General features: G+C 46.8%; 1 protein-coding gene across 4 annotated transcripts in view; it reads right to left on the bottom strand.

Annotated features, from left to right (window-relative positions):
• The window catches only part of NTM (neurotrimin), a 916,745-nt gene that overhangs the window by 50,959 nt on the left and 845,753 nt on the right, over positions 1 to 20,033 (bottom strand). For all 4 annotated transcript variants that reach the window (XM_088457048.1, XM_088457049.1, XM_088457050.1 and 1 more), the window contains exon 5: positions 14,278 to 14,412. In XM_088457048.1, the coding sequence (XP_088313174.1) occupies positions 14,278 to 14,412 (135 nt within the window). The remainder of the gene's footprint in view (positions 1 to 14,277; positions 14,413 to 20,033) is intronic.

Genomic DNA, 20,033 nt, shown 5'->3' with positions numbered 1-20,033 from the left:
CACACGCTTATCAGTAACTCTCATCTCCAATCACCAGACGCTGATCTGTAACTCTCACCTCCAATCACTGCACACTTATCAGTAACTCTCACCTCCAAACACCAGACGCTTATCAGTAACGTTCACCTCCAATCACTGCACGCTTATCAGTAACTCTCACTTCCAAACAATGCATACTAATCAGTAACTCTCACCTCCAAACACCAGACACTTATCAGTAACTCTCACCTCCAATCACTGCACGCTTATCAGTAACTATCACCTCCAATCACTGCACGCTTATCAGTAAAGTTCACCTCCAATCACTGCACGCTTATCAGTAACTCTCACCTCCAATCACCACACGCTTATCAGTAACTCTCACCTCCAATCACTGCACACTTATCAGTAACTCTCACCTCCAATCACTGCAAGCTTATCAGTAACTCTCACCTCCAATCACTGCGCGCTTATCAGTAACTCTCACCTCCAATCACTGCACACTTATCAGTAACTCTCACCTCCAATCACTGCACACTTATCAGTAACTCTCACCTCCAATCACCAGATGCTTATCAGTAACTTTGACCTCCAATCACTGCATGCTTATCAGTATCTCTCACCTCCAAACACTGCACGCTTATCAGTAACTCTCACCTCCAATCACTGCACACATCAGTAACTCTCACCTCCAAACACTGCACGCTTATCAGTAACTCTCACCTCCAATCACTGCACGCTTATCAGTAACTCTCACCTCCAATCACTGCACGCTTATCAGTAACTCTCACATCCAAACACTGCACACTTATCAGTAACTCTCACCTCCAATCATCAGACGATTATCAGTAACTTTGACCTCCAATCACTGCACGCTTATCAGTAACTCTCACCTCCAATCACCACACGCTTATCAGTAACTCTCACCTCCAATCACTGCACACTTATCAGTAACTCTCACCTCCAAACACCAGACGCTTATCAGTAACTCTCACTTCCAATCACTGCACGCTTATCAGTAACTCTCACCTCCAAACACTGCGCACTTATCAGTAACTCTCACCTCCAAACACCAGACGCTTATCAGTAACTCTCACCTCCAAACACCACACGCTTATCAGTAACTCTCACCTCCAAACACTGCGCACTTATCAGTAACTCTCACCTCCAAACACCAGACGCTTATCAGTAACTCTCACTTCCAAACACTGCACACTTATCAGTAACTCTCACCTCCAAACACCAGACGCTTATCAGTAACTCTCACCTCCAATCACTGCACACTTATCAGTAACTCTCACCTCCAAACACCAGACGCTTATCAGTAACTCTCACTTCCAATCACTGCACGCTTATCAGTAACTCTCACCTCCAATCACCACACGCTTATCAGTAACTCTCACCTCCAATCACTGCACACTTATCAGTAACTCTCACCTCCAATCACTGCACGCTTATCAGTAACTCTCACCTCCAATCACTGCACGCTTATCAGTAACTCTCACATCCAATCACTGCACACTTATCAGTAACTCTCACCTCCAATCACCAGACGCTTATCAGTAACTTTGACCTCCAATCACTGCACGCTTATCAGTAACTCTCACCTGCAATCACCAGACGCTTATCATTAAATCTCACCTCCAATCACCAGACGCTTATCAGTAACTCTCACCTCCAATCACTGCACACTTATCAGTAACTCTCACCTCCAAACACTGCGCACTTATCAGTAACTCTCACCTCCAAACACCAGACGCTTATCAGTAACTCTCACTTCCAAACACTGCACACTTATCAGTAACTCTCACCTCCAAACACCAGATGCTTATCAGTAACTCTCACCTCCAATCACTGCACACTTATCAGTAACTCTAACCTCCAAACACCAGACGCTTTTCAGTAACTCTCACCTCCAATCACTGCATGCTTATCAGTAACTCTCACCTCCAATCACCAGACGCTGATCAGTAACTCCCACCTCCAAACACTGCCCACTTATCAGTAACGCTCACCTCCAATCACTGCACAATTATCAGTAACTCTCACCTCCAATCACTGCACGCTTATCAGTAACTCTCACCTCCAATCACTGCACACTTATCAGTAACTCTCACCTCCAAACACCAGACGCTTATCAGTAACTCTCACCTCCAATCACTGCACGCTTATCAGTAACTCTCACCTCCAATCACTGCACACTTATCAGTAACTCTCACCTCCAAACACCACACGCTTATCAGTAACTCTCATCTCCAATCACCAGACGCTGATCAGTAACTCTCACCTCCAATCACTGCACACTTATCAGTAACTCTCACCTCCAAACACCAGACGCTTATCAGTAACGTTCACCTCCAATCACTGCACGCTTATCAGTAACTCTCACTTCCAAACAATGCATACTAATCAGTAACTCTCACCTCCAAACACCAGACGCTTATCAGTAACTCTCACCTCCAATCACTGCACGCTTATCAGTAACTATCACCTCCAATCACTGCACGCTTATCAGTAACGTTCACCTCCAATCACTGCACGCTTATCAGTAACTCTCACCTCCAATCACCAGACGCTTATCAGTAACTCTCACCTCCAATCACTGCACACTTATCAGTAACTCTCACCTCCAATCACTGCACACTTATCAGTAACTCTCACCTCCAATCACTGCACACATCAGTGACTCTCACCTCCAAACACTGCACGCTTATCAGTAACTCTCACCTCCAATCACTGCACGCTTATCAGTAACTCTCACCTCCAATCACTGCACGCTTATCAGTAACTCTCACATCCAAACACTGCACTCTTATCAGTAACTCTCACCTCCAATCACCAGACGCTTATCAGTAACTTTGACCTCCAATCACTGCACGCTTATCAGTAACTCTCACCTGCAATCACCAGACGCTTATCAGTAAATCTCACCTCCAATCACTGCACGCTTATCAGTAACTCTCACCTCCAAACACTGCGCACTTATCAGTAACTCTCAACTGCAAACACCAGACGCTTATCAGTAACTCTCACTTCCAAACACTGCACGCTTATCAGTAACTCTCACCTCCAAACACCAGATGCTTATCAGTAACTCTCACCTCCAATCACTGCACACTTATCAGTAACTCTCACCTCCAAACACCAGACGCTTATCAGTAACTCTCACCTCCAATCACTGCACGCTTATCAGTAACTCTCACCTCCAATCACCAGACGCTGATCAGTAACTCCCACCTCCAAACACTGCCCTCTTATCAGTAACGCTCACCTCCAATCACTGCACTCTTATCAATAACTCTCACCTCTAATCACCACACGCTTATCAGTAGCTCTCACCTCCAATCACTGCACGCTTATCAGTAACTCTCACCTCCAATCACTGCACGCTTATCAGTAACTCTCACCTCCAAACACTGCACGCTTATCAGTAACTCTCACCTCCAATCGCTGCACGCTTATCAGTAACTCTCACCTCCAATCACTGCACGCTTATCAGTAACTCTCACCTCCAATCACTGCACGCTTATCAGTAACTCTCACCTCCAATCACTGCACACTTATCAGTAACTCTCACCTCCAAACACCAGACGCTTATCAGTAACTCTCACCTCCAATCACTGCACGCTTATCAGTAACTCTCACCTCCAATCACTGCACACTTATCAGTAACTCTCACCTCCAAACACCACACGCTTATCAGTAACTCTCATCTCCAATCACCAGACGCTGATCTGTAACTCTCACCTACAATCACTGCACACTTATCAGTAACTCTCACCTCCAAACACCAGACGCTTATCAGTAACGTTCACCTCCAATCACTGCACGCTTATCAGTAACTCTCACTTCCAAACAATGCATACTAATCAGTAACTCTCACCTCCAAACACCAGACGCTTATTAGTAACTCTCACCTCCAATCACTGCACGCTTATCAGTAACTATCACCTCCAATCACTGCACGCTTATCAGTAAAGTTCACCTCCAATCACTGCACGCTTATCAGTAACTCTCACCTCCAATCACTGCACGCTTATCAGTAACTCTCACCTCCAATCACCAGACGCTTATCAGTAACTCTCACCTCCAATCACTGCACACTTATCAGTAACTCTCACCTCCAATCACTGCACACTTATCAGTAACTCTCACCTCCAATCACCAGATGCTTATCAGTAACTTTGACCTCCAATCACTGCACGCTTATCAGTAACTCTCACCTCCAAACACTGCACGCTTATCAGTAACTCTCACCTCCAATCACTGCACACATCAGTGACTCTCACCTCCAAACACTGCACACTTATCAGTAACTCTCACCTCCAATCACTGCACGCTTATCAGTAACTCTCACCTCCAATCACTGCACGCTTATCAGTAACTCTCACATCCAAACACTGCACTCTTATCAGTAACTCTCACCTCCAATCACCAGACGCTTATCAGTAACTTTGACCTCCAATCACTGCACGCTTATCAGTAACTCTCACCTGCAATCACCAGACGCTTATCAGTAACTCTCACCTCCAATCACTGCACGCTTATCAGTAACTCTCACCTCCAAACACTGCGCACTTATCAGTAACTCTCACCTGCAAACACCAGACGCTTATCAGTAACTCTCACTTCCAAACACTGCACGCTTATCAGTAACTCTCACCTCCAAACACCAGATGCTTATCAGTAACTCTCACCTCCAATCACTGCACACTTATCAGTAACTCTCACCTCCAAACACCAGACGCTTATCAGTAACTCTCACCTCCAATCACTGCACGCTTATCAGTAACTCTCACCTCCAATCACCAGACGCTGATCAGTAACTCCCACCTCCAAACACTGCCCTCTTATCAGTAACGCTCACCTCCAATCACTGCACACTTATCAGTAACTCTCACCTCCAATCACTGCACGCTTATCAGTAACTCTCACCTCCAATCACTGCACACTTATCAGTAACTCTCACCTCCAAACACCAGACGCTTATCAGTAACTCTCACCTCCAATCACTGCACGCTTATCAGTAACTCTCACCTCCAATCACTGCACACTTATCAGTAACTCTCACCTCCAAACACCACACGCTTATCAGTAACTCTCACCTCCAAACACCAGACGCTTATCAGTAACGTTCACCTCCAATCACTGCACGCTTATCAGTAACTCTCACTTCCAAACAATGCATACTAATCAGTAACTCTCACCTCCAAACACCAGACACTTATCAGTAACTCTCACCTCCAATCACTGCACGCTTATCAGTAACTATCACCTCCAATCACTGCACGCTTATCAGTAAAGTTCACCTCCAATCACTGCACGCTTATCAGTAACTCTCACCTCCAATCACCACACGCTTATCAGTAACTCTCACCTCCAATCACTGCACACTTATCAGTAACTCTCACCTCCAATCACTGCAAGCTTATCAGTAACTCTCACCTCCAATCACTGCGCGCTTATCAGTAACTCTCACCTCCAATCACTGCACACTTATCAGTAACTCTCACCTCCAATCACTGCACACTTATCAGTAACTCTCACCTCCAATCACCAGATGCTTATCAGTAACTTTGACCTCCAATCACTGCATGCTTATCAGTATCTCTCACCTCCAAACACTGCACGCTTATCAGTAACTCTCACCTCCAATCACTGCACACATCAGTAACTCTCACCTCCAAACACTGCACGCTTATCAGTAACTCTCACCTCCAATCACTGCACGCTTATCAGTAACTCTCACCTCCAATCACTGCACGCTTATCAGTAACTCTCACATCCAAACACTGCACACTTATCAGTAACTCTCACCTCCAATCATCAGACGATTATCAGTAACTTTGACCTCCAATCACTGCACGCTTATCAGTAACTCTCACCTCCAATCACCACACGCTTATCAGTAACTCTCACCTCCAATCACTGCACACTTATCAGTAACTCTCACCTCCAAACACCAGACGCTTATCAGTAACTCTCACTTCCAATCACTGCACGCTTATCAGTAACTCTCACCTCCAAACACTGCGCACTTATCAGTAACTCTCACCTCCAAACACCAGACGCTTATCAGTAACTCTCACCTCCAAACACCACACGCTTATCAGTAACTCTCACCTCCAAACACTGCGCACTTATCAGTAACTCTCACCTCCAAACACCAGACGCTTATCAGTAACTCTCACTTCCAAACACTGCACACTTATCAGTAACTCTCACCTCCAAACACCAGACGCTTATCAGTAACTCTCACCTCCAATCACTGCACACTTATCAGTAACTCTCACCTCCAAACACCAGACGCTTATCAGTAACTCTCACTTCCAATCACTGCACGCTTATCAGTAACTCTCACCTCCAATCACCAGACGGTGATCAGTAACTCCCACATCCAAACACTGCCCACTTATCAGTAACTCTCACCTCCAATCACTGCACACTTATCAGTAACTCTCACCTCCAATCACCGCACGCTTATCAGTAACTCTCACCTCTATTCACCACACGCTTCTCAGTAGCTCTCACCTCCAATCACTGCACGCTTATCAGTATCTCTCACCTCCAATCACTGCACGCTTATCAGTAACTCTCACCTCCAAACACTGCACGCTTATCAGTAACTCTCACCTCCAATCGCTGCACGCTTATCAGTAACTCTCACCTCCAATCACTGCACGCTTATCAGTAACTCTCACCTCCAATCACTGCACGCTTATCAGTAACTCTCACCTCCAATCACTGCACACTTATCAGTAACTCTCGCCTCCAATCACTGCACACTTATCAGTAACTCTCGCCTCCAAACACCAGACGCTTATCAGTAACTCTCACCTCCAATCACTGCACGCTTATCAGTAACTCTCACCTCCAATCACTGCACACTTATCAGTAACTCTCACCTCCAAACACCACACGCTTATCAGTAACTCTCATCTCCAATCACCAGACGCTGATCAGTAACTCTCACCTCCAAACACTGCACACTTATCAGTAACTCTCACCTCCAAACACCAGACGCTTATCAGTAACGTTCACCTCCAATCACTGCACGCTTATCAGTAACTCTCACTTCCAAACAATGCACACTAATCAGTAACTCTCACCTCCAAACACCAGACGCTTATCAGTAACTCTCACCTCCAATCACTGCACGCTTATCAGTAACTATCACCTCCAATCACTGCACGCTTATCAGTAACGCTCACCTCCAATCACTGCACACTTATCAGTAACTCTCACCTCCAATCACTGCACGCTTATCAGTAACTCTCACCTCTAATCACCACACGCTTATCAGTAGCTCTCACCTCCAATCACTGCACGCTTATCAGTAACTCTCACCTCCAATCACTGCACGCTTATCAGTAACTCTCACCTCCAAACACTGCACGCTTATCAGTAACTTTCACCTCCAATCACTGCACACATCAGTAACTCTCACCTCCAAACACTGCACGCTTATCAGTAACTCTCACCTCCAATCACTGCACGCTTATCAGTAACTCTCACCTCCAATCACTGCACGCTTATCAGTAACTCTCACATCCAAACACTGCACACTTATCAGTAACTCTCACCTCCAATCACCAGACGCTTATCAGTAACTTTGACCTCCAATCACTGCACGCTTATCAGTAACTCTCACCTGCAATCACCACACGCTTATCATTAACTCTCACCTCAAATCACCAGACGCTTATCAGTAACTCTCACCTCCAATCACTGCACACTTATCAGTAACTCTCACCTCCAAACACTGCGCACTTATCAGTAACTCTCACCTCCAAACACCAGACGCTTATCAGTAACTCTCACTTCCAAACACTGCACACTTATCAGTAACTCTCACCTCCAAACACCAGATGCTTATCAGTAACGTTCACCTCCAATCACTGCACGCTTATCAGTAACTCTCACCTCCAATCACCACACGCTTATCAGTAACTCTCACCTCCAATCACTGCACGCTTATCAGTAACTCTCACCTCCAAACACTGCACGCTTATCAGTAACTCTCACCTCCAATCACCAGACGCTTATCAGTAACTCTCACCTCCAATCACTGCACACTTATCAGTAACTCTCACCTCCAAACACCAGACGCTTATCAGTAACTCTCACCTCCAATCACTGCACGCTTATCAGTAACTCTCACCTCCAATCACTGCACGCTTATCAGTAACTCTCACATCCAAACACTGCACACTTATCAGTAACTCTCACCTCCAATCACCAGACGCTTATCAGTAACTTTGACCTCCAATCACTGCACGCTTATCAGTAACTCTCACCTGCAATCACCACACGCTTATCATTAACTCTCACCTCAAATCACCAGACGCTTATCAGTAACTCTCACCTCCAATCACTGCACACTTATCAGTAACTCTCACCTCCAAACACTGCGCACTTATCAGTAACTCTCACCTCCAAACACCAGACGCTTATCAGTAACTCTCACTTCCAAACACTGCACACTTATCAGTAACTCTCACCTCCAAACACCAGATGCTTATCAGTAACGTTCACCTCCAATGACTGCACGCTTATCAGTAACTCTCACCTCCAATCACCACACGCTTATCAGTAACTCTCACCTCCAATCACTGCACGCTTATCAGTAACTCTCACCTCCAAACACTGCACGCTTATCAGTAACTCTCACCTCCAATCACTGCACACATCAGTAACTCTCACCTCCAAACACTGCACGCTTATCAGTAACTCTCACCTCCAATCACTGCACGCTTATCAGTAACTCTCACCTCCAATCACTGCACGCTTATCAGTAACTCTCACCTGCAATCACCAGACGCTTATCATTAACTCTCACCTCCAATCACCAGACGCTTATCAGTAACTCTCACCTCCAATCACTGCACACTTATCAGTAACTCTCACCTCCAATCACTGCACGCTTATCAGTAACTCTCACCTCCAATCACCAGACGCTTATCAGTAACTCTCACCTCCAATCACTGCACACTTATCAGTAACTCTCACCTCCAATCACCAGATGCTTATCAGTAACTTTGACCTCCAATCACTGCACGCTTATCAGTAACTCTCACCTCCAAACACTGCACGCTTATCAGTAACTCTCACCTCCAATCACTGCACACATCAGTAACTCTCTCCTTCAAACACTGCACGCTTATCAGTAACTCTCACATCCAAACACTGCACACTTATCAGTAACTCTCACCTCCAATCACCAGACGCTTATCAGTAACTTTGACCTCCAATCACTGCACGCTTATCAGTAACTCTCACCTGCAATCACCAGACGCTTATCATTAACTCTCACCTCCAATCACCAGACGCTTATCAGTAACTCTCACCTCCAATCACTGCACACTTATCAGTAACTCTCACCTCCAAACACCAGACGCTTATCAGTAACTCTCACCTCCAATCACTGCACGCTTATCAGTAACTCTCACCTCCAATCACCAGACGCTGATCAGTAACTCCCACCTCCAAACACTGCCCAATTATCAGTAACGCTCATCTCCAATCACTGCACACTTATCAGTAACTCTCACCTCTAATCACCACATGCTTATCAGTAGCTCTCACCTCCAATCACTGCACGCTTATCAGTAACTCTCACCTCCAATCACTGCACGCTTATCAGTAACTCTCACCTCCAATCACCAGACGCTGATCAGTAACTCCCACCTCCAAACACTGCCCACTTATCAGTAACTCTCACCTCCAATCACCGCACGCTTATCAGTAACTCTCACCTCTAATCACCACACGCTTATCAGTAGCTCTCACTTCCAAACACTGCACACTTATCAGTAACTCTCACCTCCAATCACTGCACGCTTATCAGTAACTCTCACCTCCAAACACTGCATGCTTATCAGTAACTCTCACCTCCAATCGCTGCACGCTTATCAGTAACTCTCACCTCCAATCACTGCACGCTTATCAGTAACTCTGACCTCCAATCACCGCACACTATCTCTCACCCAATCACTGCATGCTTATCAGTAACTCTCAACTCCAATCCTCTCCATGTACCACCACTACAGCTAGCCAACCTTTCTATAGATACATATGGTCTTTTATCAGAGGGCCAGACTTCTCTTTTATAAAGACAAATAGCTGCACTCAAGGTTAACCTGGCTTTCTATGGCCATAAATGGTCTTCCATCCATTCTATGTACCACCACTGGAGCGAGCTTGCCTTCCTATGGATACATATGGTCTTCTATCCTTTCCATACACCACCACTGCAGCTAGCCTGCCTTCCTGAGTATACATATGGCCTTCTATCCTTTCCATACACCACCACTGCAGCTAGCCTGCCTTCCTATGGATACATATGGTCTTCTATCCTTTCCATGCACCACCACTACAGCTAACCTGCCTTCCTATGGATACATATGGTCTTCTATCCTCTCCATACACCACCACTACAGCTAGCCTGCCTTCCTATGTATACATATGGTCTTCTATCCTTTCCATACACCACCACTACAGCTAGCCTGCCTTGCTATGAATACATATGGTCTTCTATCCTTTCCATACACCACCACTGCAGCTAGTCTGCCTTCCTATGTATACATATGGTCTTCTATCCTTTCCATACACCACCAGTTCAGCTAGCCTGCCTTCCTATGGATACATATGGTCTTCTGTCCTTTCCATACACCACCACTGCAGCTAGCCTGCCTTCCTATGTATACATATGGTCTTCTATTCTTACCATACACCACCACTGCAGCTAGCATGCCTTCCTAGGGATACATGTGGTCTTCTATCCTTTCCATACACCACCACTACAGCTAACCTGCCTTCCTGTGTATACATATGGTCTTCTATCCTTTCCATACACCACCACTACAGCTAGCCTGCCTTCCTATGGATACATATCGTCTTCTATCCTTTCCATGCACCACCACTACAGCTAACCTGCTTTCCTGTGTATACATATGGTCTTCTATCCTTTTCATACACCACCACTGCAGCTAGCCTACCTTCCTATGGATACATATGGTCTGCTATTCTCACCATACACCACCACTACAGCTAGCCTGCCTTCCTATGCATACATATGGTCTTCTATCCTTTCCATACACCACCACCGCAGCTAGCCTGCCTTCCTATGTATACATATGGTCTTCTATTCTTACCATACACCACCACTGCAGCTAGCATGCCTTCCTAGGGATACATATGGTCTTCTATCCTTTCCATACACCACCACTACAGCTAGCCTGCCTTCCTGTGTATACATATGGTCTTCTATCCTTTCCATACACCACCACTACAGCTAGCCTGCCTTCCTATGGATACATATGGTCTTCTATTCTTACCATACACCACCACTACAGCTAACCTGCCTTCCTATGGATACATATGGTCTTCTATCCTTTCCGTACACCACCACTACAGCTAACCTGCCTTCCTGTGTATACATATGGTCTTCTATCCTTTTCATACACCACCACTACAGCTAACCTGCTTTCCTGTGTATACATATGGTCTTCTATCCTTTTCATACACCACCACTGCAGCTAGCCTACCTTCCTATGGATACATATGGTCTGCTATTCTCACCATACACCACCACTACAGCTAGCCTGCCTTCCTATGGATACATGTGGTCTTCTATCCTTTCCATACACCACCACTACAGCTAACCTGCCTTCCTGTGTATACATATGGTCTTCTATCCTTTCCATACACCACCACTACAGCTAGCCTGCCTTCCTATGGATACATATGGTCTTCTATCCTTTCCATGCACCACCACTACAGCTAACCTGCTTTCCTGTGTATACATATGGTCTTCTATCCTTTCCATACACCACCACTACAGCTAGCCTGCCTTCCTATGGATACATATGGTCTTCTATCCTTTCCATGCACCACCACTACAGCTAACCTGCCTTCCTGAGTATACATATGGTCTTCTATCCTTTTCATACACCACCACTGCAGCTAGCCTACCTTCCTATGGATACATATGGTCTTCTATCCTTTCCATGCACCACCACTGCAGCGGGCCTGCCTTCCTATGGATACATATGGTCTTCTATCCTTTCCATACACCACCACTTCAGCTAGCCTGCCTTCCTATGGATACATATGTTCTTCTATCCTTTCCATACACCACCACTGCAGCTAGCCTGCCTTCCTATGTATACATATGGTCTTCTATCCTTTCCATACACCACCACTTCAGCTAGCCTACCTTCCTATGGATACATATGGTCTTCTATCCTTTCCATACACCACCACTGCAGCTGGCCTGCCTTCCTATGAATACATATGGTCTTCTATCCTTTCCATACACCACCACTTCAGCTAGCCTGCCTTCCTATGCATACATATGGTCTTCTATCCTTTCCATACACCACCACCGCAGCTAGCCTGCCTTCCTATGTATACATATGGTCTTCTATTCTTACCATACACCACCACTGCAGCTAGCATGCCTTCCTAGGGATACATATGGTCTTCTATCCTTTCCATACACCACCACTACAGCTAACCTGCCTTCCTGTGTATACATATGGTCTTCTATCCTTTCCATACACCACCACTACAGCTAGCCTGCCTTCCTATGGATACATATGGTCTTCTATTCTTACCATACACCACCACTACAGCTAACCTGCCTTCCTATGGATACATATGGTCTTCTATCCTTTCCGTACACCACCACTACAGCTAACCTGCCTTCCTGTGTATACATATGGTCTTCTATCCTTTTCATACACCACCACTGCAGCTAGCCTACCTTCCTATGGATACATATGGTCTGCTATTCTTACCATACACCACCACTACAGCTAGCCTGCCTTCCTATGGATACATATGTTATTCTTTCCTTTCCATGCACCACCACTGCAGCTAGCATGCCTTCATATGGATACATATGGTCTTCTATCCTTTCCATACACCACCACTGCAGCTAGCCTGCCTTCCTATGGATACATATGGTCTTCTATCCTTTTCATACACCACCACTGCAGCTAGCCTGCCTTCCTATGAATACATATGGTCTTCTATCCTTTCCATACACCACCACTGCAGCTAGCCTGCCTTCCTATGGATACATATGGTCTTCTATCCTTTCCATACACCACCACTACAGCTAGCCTGCCTTCCTATGAATTCATATGGTCTTCTATCCTTTTAATACACCACCACTACAGCTAGCCTGCCTTCCTATGGATACATATGGTCTTCTATTCTTACCATACACCACCACTACAGCTAGCCTGCCTTCCTATGTATACATATGGTCTTCTATCCTTTCCATACACCACCACTACAGCTAACCTGCCTTCCTATGGATACATATGGGCTTCTATTCTTACCATACACCACCACTACAGCTAGCCTGCCTTCCTATGTATACATATGGTCTTCTATCCTTTCCATACACCACCACTACAGCTAACCTGCCTTCCTATGGATACATATGGGCTTCTATTCTTACCATACACCACCACTACAGCTAGCCTGCCTTCCTGTGTATACATTTGGTCTTCTACCCTTTCCATACACCACCACTGCAGCTAGTCTGCCTTCCTATGGATACATATCGTCTCCTATCCTTTTCATACACCACCACTGCAGCTAGCCTGCCTTCCTATGGATACAAATAGTATTTTGTGCTTTCACCGAGCTGCCAACAGGAATAGGATCCCAAATGTATTGATAAAGAAAAAAAAAAGATATGTAGCACTACCATGACAAAACCTACAGGGAAAACTTTTTTTTTTACACATTTTCTCTTGATGAATCGTTGCCTATGCCCCATTTCACATAATTTGCAATGTACAACTGTATATGTGTATTCGGCATCACAGCAAACCTAGAAGTATTCAATTAAAATATGTAGGTCATGAAATACTATTAAATTGACACCCCCGTACAGTATGTCAGAGGGAAATGGGCCTGCAAGAGACTATAATCCCCGATAATATCCTGAACTAGAGGAATGGCTGAAAATAGTCTTGAATCTAAATAGTGTTTGGTATTTTCAGAGGGTTTAGATGGAGAAGACGGGAAGGGCTATTGTCTGTGCGTTGAGATTGGACTTGCTGGAGAGCCCATGAATAATAAAGAAAACCCAATAAAGAGAGCAGATTTAAACATTATGGAGAGCAGAAGTCGGCTATCTATTGATTATACAGTGGCGAGCCAGTATGTTTACAGCGATAACGCTGGCGGCGTTCTGCACTTATCTCTCTCCGAGCTGGTTCTAAATATTTAAAGACGACTCAGAGACTCTTTGTTGGGCGGCTCTTCGTTTTCACTTACAGTTGACTGTGACTTTAACCCTTCGGACATCCGGAATAGACACATCGTTGGCGGCGCTGCACTCGTATAGCCCAGACTGCTCTCTTGTGATGCCCGTGATCTCCAGGTACTCATCTTCACTCATGAAGCCGTGCGCTGTAAGAAAGGAACATACGTGTCACAGGGCTCATCTGGCTGACATGCCGAACATTACGCACTGCTGCACGACCAGGCCAAGGGCCAAACGTAGTATTTACATGCCGAGGTTATTCTGCAGCACCCTTCCCAGAGCCCGGGCACACAGAGACCACAGGCACTAATCACTGTGCTACCAGGAGGCAGAGATAGGGGATTAGAGAGGCAAGACTGCTCCGTAGATGAGAGGAGAGGGTCAATTGATTCTCATCAGTACAAGCACTCTCTTCTCACACTAGAAAGGAAGAGGTTAATTGGACACACATCCCCGCTCTCCTTCTCCTCACTCTGTGTCAGATGCGGACAGGCTAATTCTAGGTTGGGTGAAGAGCTGGATGGTAGGAGATGTTCTTATGCTATAAAAAGAAAGATCAGGGAATAAAATAACATTTCTTTAATGTTTTAGCTGCAGTGGTTCTGCCACCTCTTATATAACCCTTTGTGGAAGCATTGTGGGGTGTACTTGCTGCCAGCTCTGTGAGATATGTCCTTATTGCACTGAGAGCAGACACACAGAAAGCAGCTGATACAGCCTGGCTATGTGATATGTCTGTTATCAGGCCCTGGCGGACTAGCGTTACTATACTCCTCTACCGCCTGCACCTCCCCTATTAGGGACACAGACCTTTGATTCTAAACACTTTTTTTTTTTAGAACACACCAACCAAGACTCTGACATACCCAGACTGGCCCACAGGAGTACAGGGGAAATCCCCAGTGTGTCCAAATGCCTGAGAGACCCACCCCCCTCCTCTACATATGTTACACTGTACTGCACAGAACTATGGCGTATTCACTGCAGTGCACTGCTGTTATTAATCTGGTATATTATCATGCATGCACTAGCAGTATTTACTATATATATTTATAAAGGGGCCCAGACCATGCACTAAGCATGGGCCTCTACCACTGCAATTCCCCGGTGCGCCCCTTCATGTCCCAGTCCTACGCGGAGTCTACCCCACACAGTGACCACCTTGTTCACCAAAATCGTAGCTGGGGGGGGGGGGGAATAGAGAGAGTGTGGGGGGGGGGTGGCATGAAAGAAACAACATTTCAAGAAAAGTGCCAGATTTAAATCGGGTAAAGTCATATAAGTGGACGTGGCACTGGTAGGTTTTTACACTAGCTTTTGTATAATAAATGTAAGTGGACAATTATAAAGAATTTGATTGGTTATTTCAGCCACATCCACTGCTAATAGGTGCACAATATGAAGCCATCAGCCATGTAATCCACATAGACGCACATTAACAGTAGAAGGGATCATATTACCACAGGCATATCTATCATGGGTGCAGGGGTGCCCCGGTGCTGCCCGCCCTGTGCCAAGGATGACCACTGTGTCTGCCCGTGCACCGGCTCTCTATGGATGTCCCACAGTGCCAGGGCCGTAACTAGGGTGGTGCGATATGTGCCACCGCACAGGGCAGGGGGGCGCTGCTCAGGCCTGTCAATTATCTGTTTACAATCACTTGTAGCTTCCTTTTCTTTAATCCCTGGTATCTCCTACCTGCCACTATCATCTCCCTGGCCAACCCCCCCTCCATCTGGCCACCTCCCCAAGCACCATCAGTCACATACTCATTTATATAACACACACATTTCAACATACTGTGTTACCCGGGACTCAAACCTTTCACCTCTCACATGGCAGTCAGACACCTTACACATGGAGCTTTCTGTCCCACAATTTCTGATGGCAGCCCTGAACACAGCCACCGATTTCAGACCCAGGTGTTACCAGCACACTTCGAGTACCCTTGCCGGTGATTGTAGACTGTGCACCTGTCTGCTTTCTGTCAGTCGGACACATTGATTGTAACATTTGATTTCACTAGAGACGCACTAACTTGAGTTCAGCTCCCGGAACAGTGTACTTACACAGATCTCTCTGCCGCTGATATTTGCTGCATATACACTACAAACAGCGCGCTTTCTATACCTTCATTCAGTGATCTACAGTGCCGGCTCCAGCCTTGTGTTCTGATGGGCAAACCTGCTGTAGGTGCCACTTTACCAGCGCTCTCATACATCTACAGCTGGTGAGTTATATATTGCATAAGTATTGTATCATCATTGCAGGCATTAGATTCACACTGTATTTAGCAGTGGCACCTGGATAACATTGGTACAACAGGATCAGTACTCCATCATCGTATGGGACAAATCAGATTTGTCATGCCCCTTGAATAGAGGGGGAGCCAATTCTCGCCCAGGGCACCAAAAAGTCTAGTTACAGCTCTGCACAGCGCCATCTTTCTAGTGATGTATTCAGAAAGAGATATCCAGCTAGCAAAGAGACTGATTGTACATAATTATACTTACAAGCCTTTACTACTTGCAGAGGCTCCTGTAATTAACACGTACCTTATATAAGTAGCGTTCCCGCTAGGCTATTTTAGCGGGGCGCCGCAACCTGTTCCGATTTCAAAATGGCAGAATGCGTTCTGCCGTCCTTTGCAGTGCCCCGCTAAAACAGTCTGCGGGCGCCGTCCCCACACACAGGCCGCAGTGGGTGGTTAAAATTGCGGTATAGAGATTACCGCCGGTGAATGGATGCCGGACGCGTGTGCCCGGCATCTATTCACAGAGATAGGAGCGCATGGGGACTGGAAGTGCCAGGCACACCCCAAGAGTGATGAAAAGGGGGCACTTTTTAAAGACACGCCCCGTTTCCGGTAGCCACCGGCTTACGAGGCCAGAAAACTGCGTCCGTAGACGCAGTCCCTGGCCTTTCCACTCCCAGAAATCGCCCCCGTTTCCAGGAATGCCGGCTGCCCTGCACCACCCCTTAAATCAGTCAGGCAGAGGTATAGAAGGGTCTGCAGAACGGGTCCTGTGCACGCGCAGATTCCCGATAATACATGTGCAATGCTGAATGAGGCCCTATATACTCCTTAGATCCTCAGCTGTTGCATGTCCTGCTGCCTGAATGCATCTCCATACAATACAGTAGGCACCACAGCAGTAACAACTGTATTCACTGTATCGATAGCTGCTCTCATAGGGGCATATTTGTTAAAGTTGCGGGAAATACCCCTGAAAACAGATGCAAAATGTTAGGGTCCCCAGGATGTATGTAAGGAGTACCACAGCCGATCCCCCATTTCCGCAGTAGCAGCCCACACATGTTTCTAGGGGAGGCTGCTATATTGGGAGATTTACCAAGTGAGCCGACGTCATCTTCAGATGGTGTTAGCCATTGTAGCCTATAGGCTAGAGACAGCAACAATGGCCGCTCGAACCCGTGTATTAGCGGGCACTTTACTCTTACACATCGCGGGGACGGGCTATTATCTGTACAACTGTCCCTGCCTTTGTTTTTTAATACATCTGGCCAAACCTTAATGTCTTATTGACGTCAGAGCCTGCCCTAGGCATAGACAAACTAAGCAAATGCCTAGGGGCATCCAAGCCTGCCTAGGGCAGGTGGAGGTTTGGTGCAGACAAGGCCAGGGCAGAGACACTGGCAACGGCAGCTGCACAGCATCCATGACTGGAGCTCAGCTGACAGCTGCGATCAGGTCTGGCAGCAGCAAACGGTGAGCGGGCAGCAGCAGAACAGCCAATGGTAGTTTGTGGGGGGCGGAGCACCTGGACGGCGGCTGGTGGTTAGCGCCGAGCCGGCTCTGAGGCGTCACACAATCAGAATGAGCTTCTGTGCATGGGCAAAAGCTCATTCAGGACTTTAAGTAATGGGCACGGGAGGGCTGCTGCACCATGGGACTCTGCGGAGCTTGGAGTAATGGGTCACACCTCATGGCTCTGGGCTCTGCCTCCAGCAATCATCACACACAGCTGCGGCCTTCCAGCCTGAGATGGGAAAAGCGGGTTCGCCGCCCGCGGCTTGCTGTACCTCGAGTCGGACAGCTCTGCAGGCTGACCTCAATAAAGTAAGTTTGGAACTGGGAGAGGGCCGGGGTGCTGTGCTGCTCACTGCTGGGAGAGGGGTGCTCTGCTGGGATAGGGATGGTGGGTGCTGATACCGTGCTGTGCTGGGATAGTGGGGTGCTGTGGTGGGTGAGGGCCCCTTCCGTGAGGCCACACCCCTTTTCAGGATCCCACGGGGAGGGGGGCACCACCAAAAATCTTGCCTAGGGCACTAATTTGGCTAAGGCTGGCTCTGATTGACCCAATAAGAAATTATGAATAAAACCCAATAATCAAGAGTAGAACTCATAGTGCAGAAATGGGTGAGAGGCCATATATATAGTATACATCCTGGATGTTGGTGTGTCCCGCCATAATGCTGTGGGAACAGACATCACTCATGGGCCCTGAAGCTGCGCGCTGCTTAATATGCACAGCGAGGAGGACATTTCACGGCAGGTCGGGTGCATATTCATCTGGAAATGAAAACTGTATGACTATTTGCACGGCAGCGCTGCAGACGGCGTGAGGCGGGGGGCTTATTCTGCTCCATTAACCCCCTAAACGCTCAGCAGCTGTCTTCAGTAGGGAAGGGTTATTCATTGTGATCACTTCCAGTGGGGGCACAAAGGACTAACAGGTCACAAGCCAGGAGTTTCAGCCGAGAGATGCAGCAAAACGTTCCTGGGCTCGTTGCAGCGAGGGACGTTATTGCAGCAGCCTGAATACTGTAGTGCTTAAACGTACAGGGGCTTATCACCATTTCCTGAAAGGGGGGGGCGTGTCACACCTGTTTTCCAGGAGGGACAAAACTAGGGTCTGCACCAGCAGATGCAGATTCCTGGCCTCTGAAGTGACCAGCACCCAGTCAGGCTGCAGAAATTCAGCTCCCACAGCCTGACCAAAGGAGCGACCATCGTGACCAACGGTCGCAATGGGTGCGATAGTGCTCGCAAATGCAGCAAGGAGGTGTCTGAAACTTCCTTCTGCATTTGAATTAAGATTGTTGGAATTGCCAAGCTGCTTGTGTGTGGCTCTGAATCAGGCCCATAGGTTTTAAGTATATTTGTAGAATGTTTTTTTGGGGTACCCGCAAATATTAGGCATCCCCGGGATTTTAAAAGAAGGGACCGCAGATCACTAGTCATGCCCTCTGCAGCGGCACATGATAGGCCCTTCATACATTTCAGCTCCAGGCCCATATGGACCTTAATCTGGTACTGGTGCCGGCAAATAAACTCATCTTCTTCTGTGGACCGCAGCCACCCAATTTACTTACAGCTCGGCCTCAGGCCCACAGTGTGTAGTGCTGGTTGGTGGGGTCTCCCTGTAGGTGCTTCTACCAGCAACTCTACAGAGACTCTACAATAAGCATAACACTGCCCGTGGCACCTTCACCAGCTCCATCCCTACTGCTCCCAATAATTACCTGCTGGGACACATTGCCAGCAATGCATATCTACACATTTACATAGGACAAGGCCAGCACCCAGCCATCACTGATACACACTGACACACAATGATAGACACTAACACTTACATACTGATATGCACAATGATAGACACTAACATTTACATACTGATACACACTGACACACAATGATAGACACTAACACTTACATACTGATACACACAATGATAGACACTAACACTTACATACTGATACACACAATGATAGACACTAATACTTACATACTGATACACACAAT

The sequence above is a fragment of the Taudactylus pleione genome, unplaced genomic scaffold, assembly GCF_031769625.1.
Source record: "Taudactylus pleione unplaced genomic scaffold, aTauple2 ptg000734l, whole genome shotgun sequence".
Classification (NCBI taxonomy): domain Eukaryota; kingdom Metazoa; phylum Chordata; class Amphibia; order Anura; family Myobatrachidae; genus Taudactylus; species Taudactylus pleione.
The sequence above is the reverse complement of the archived record's forward strand: the minus strand, read 5'-3'. Positions and strand labels throughout refer to the sequence as shown.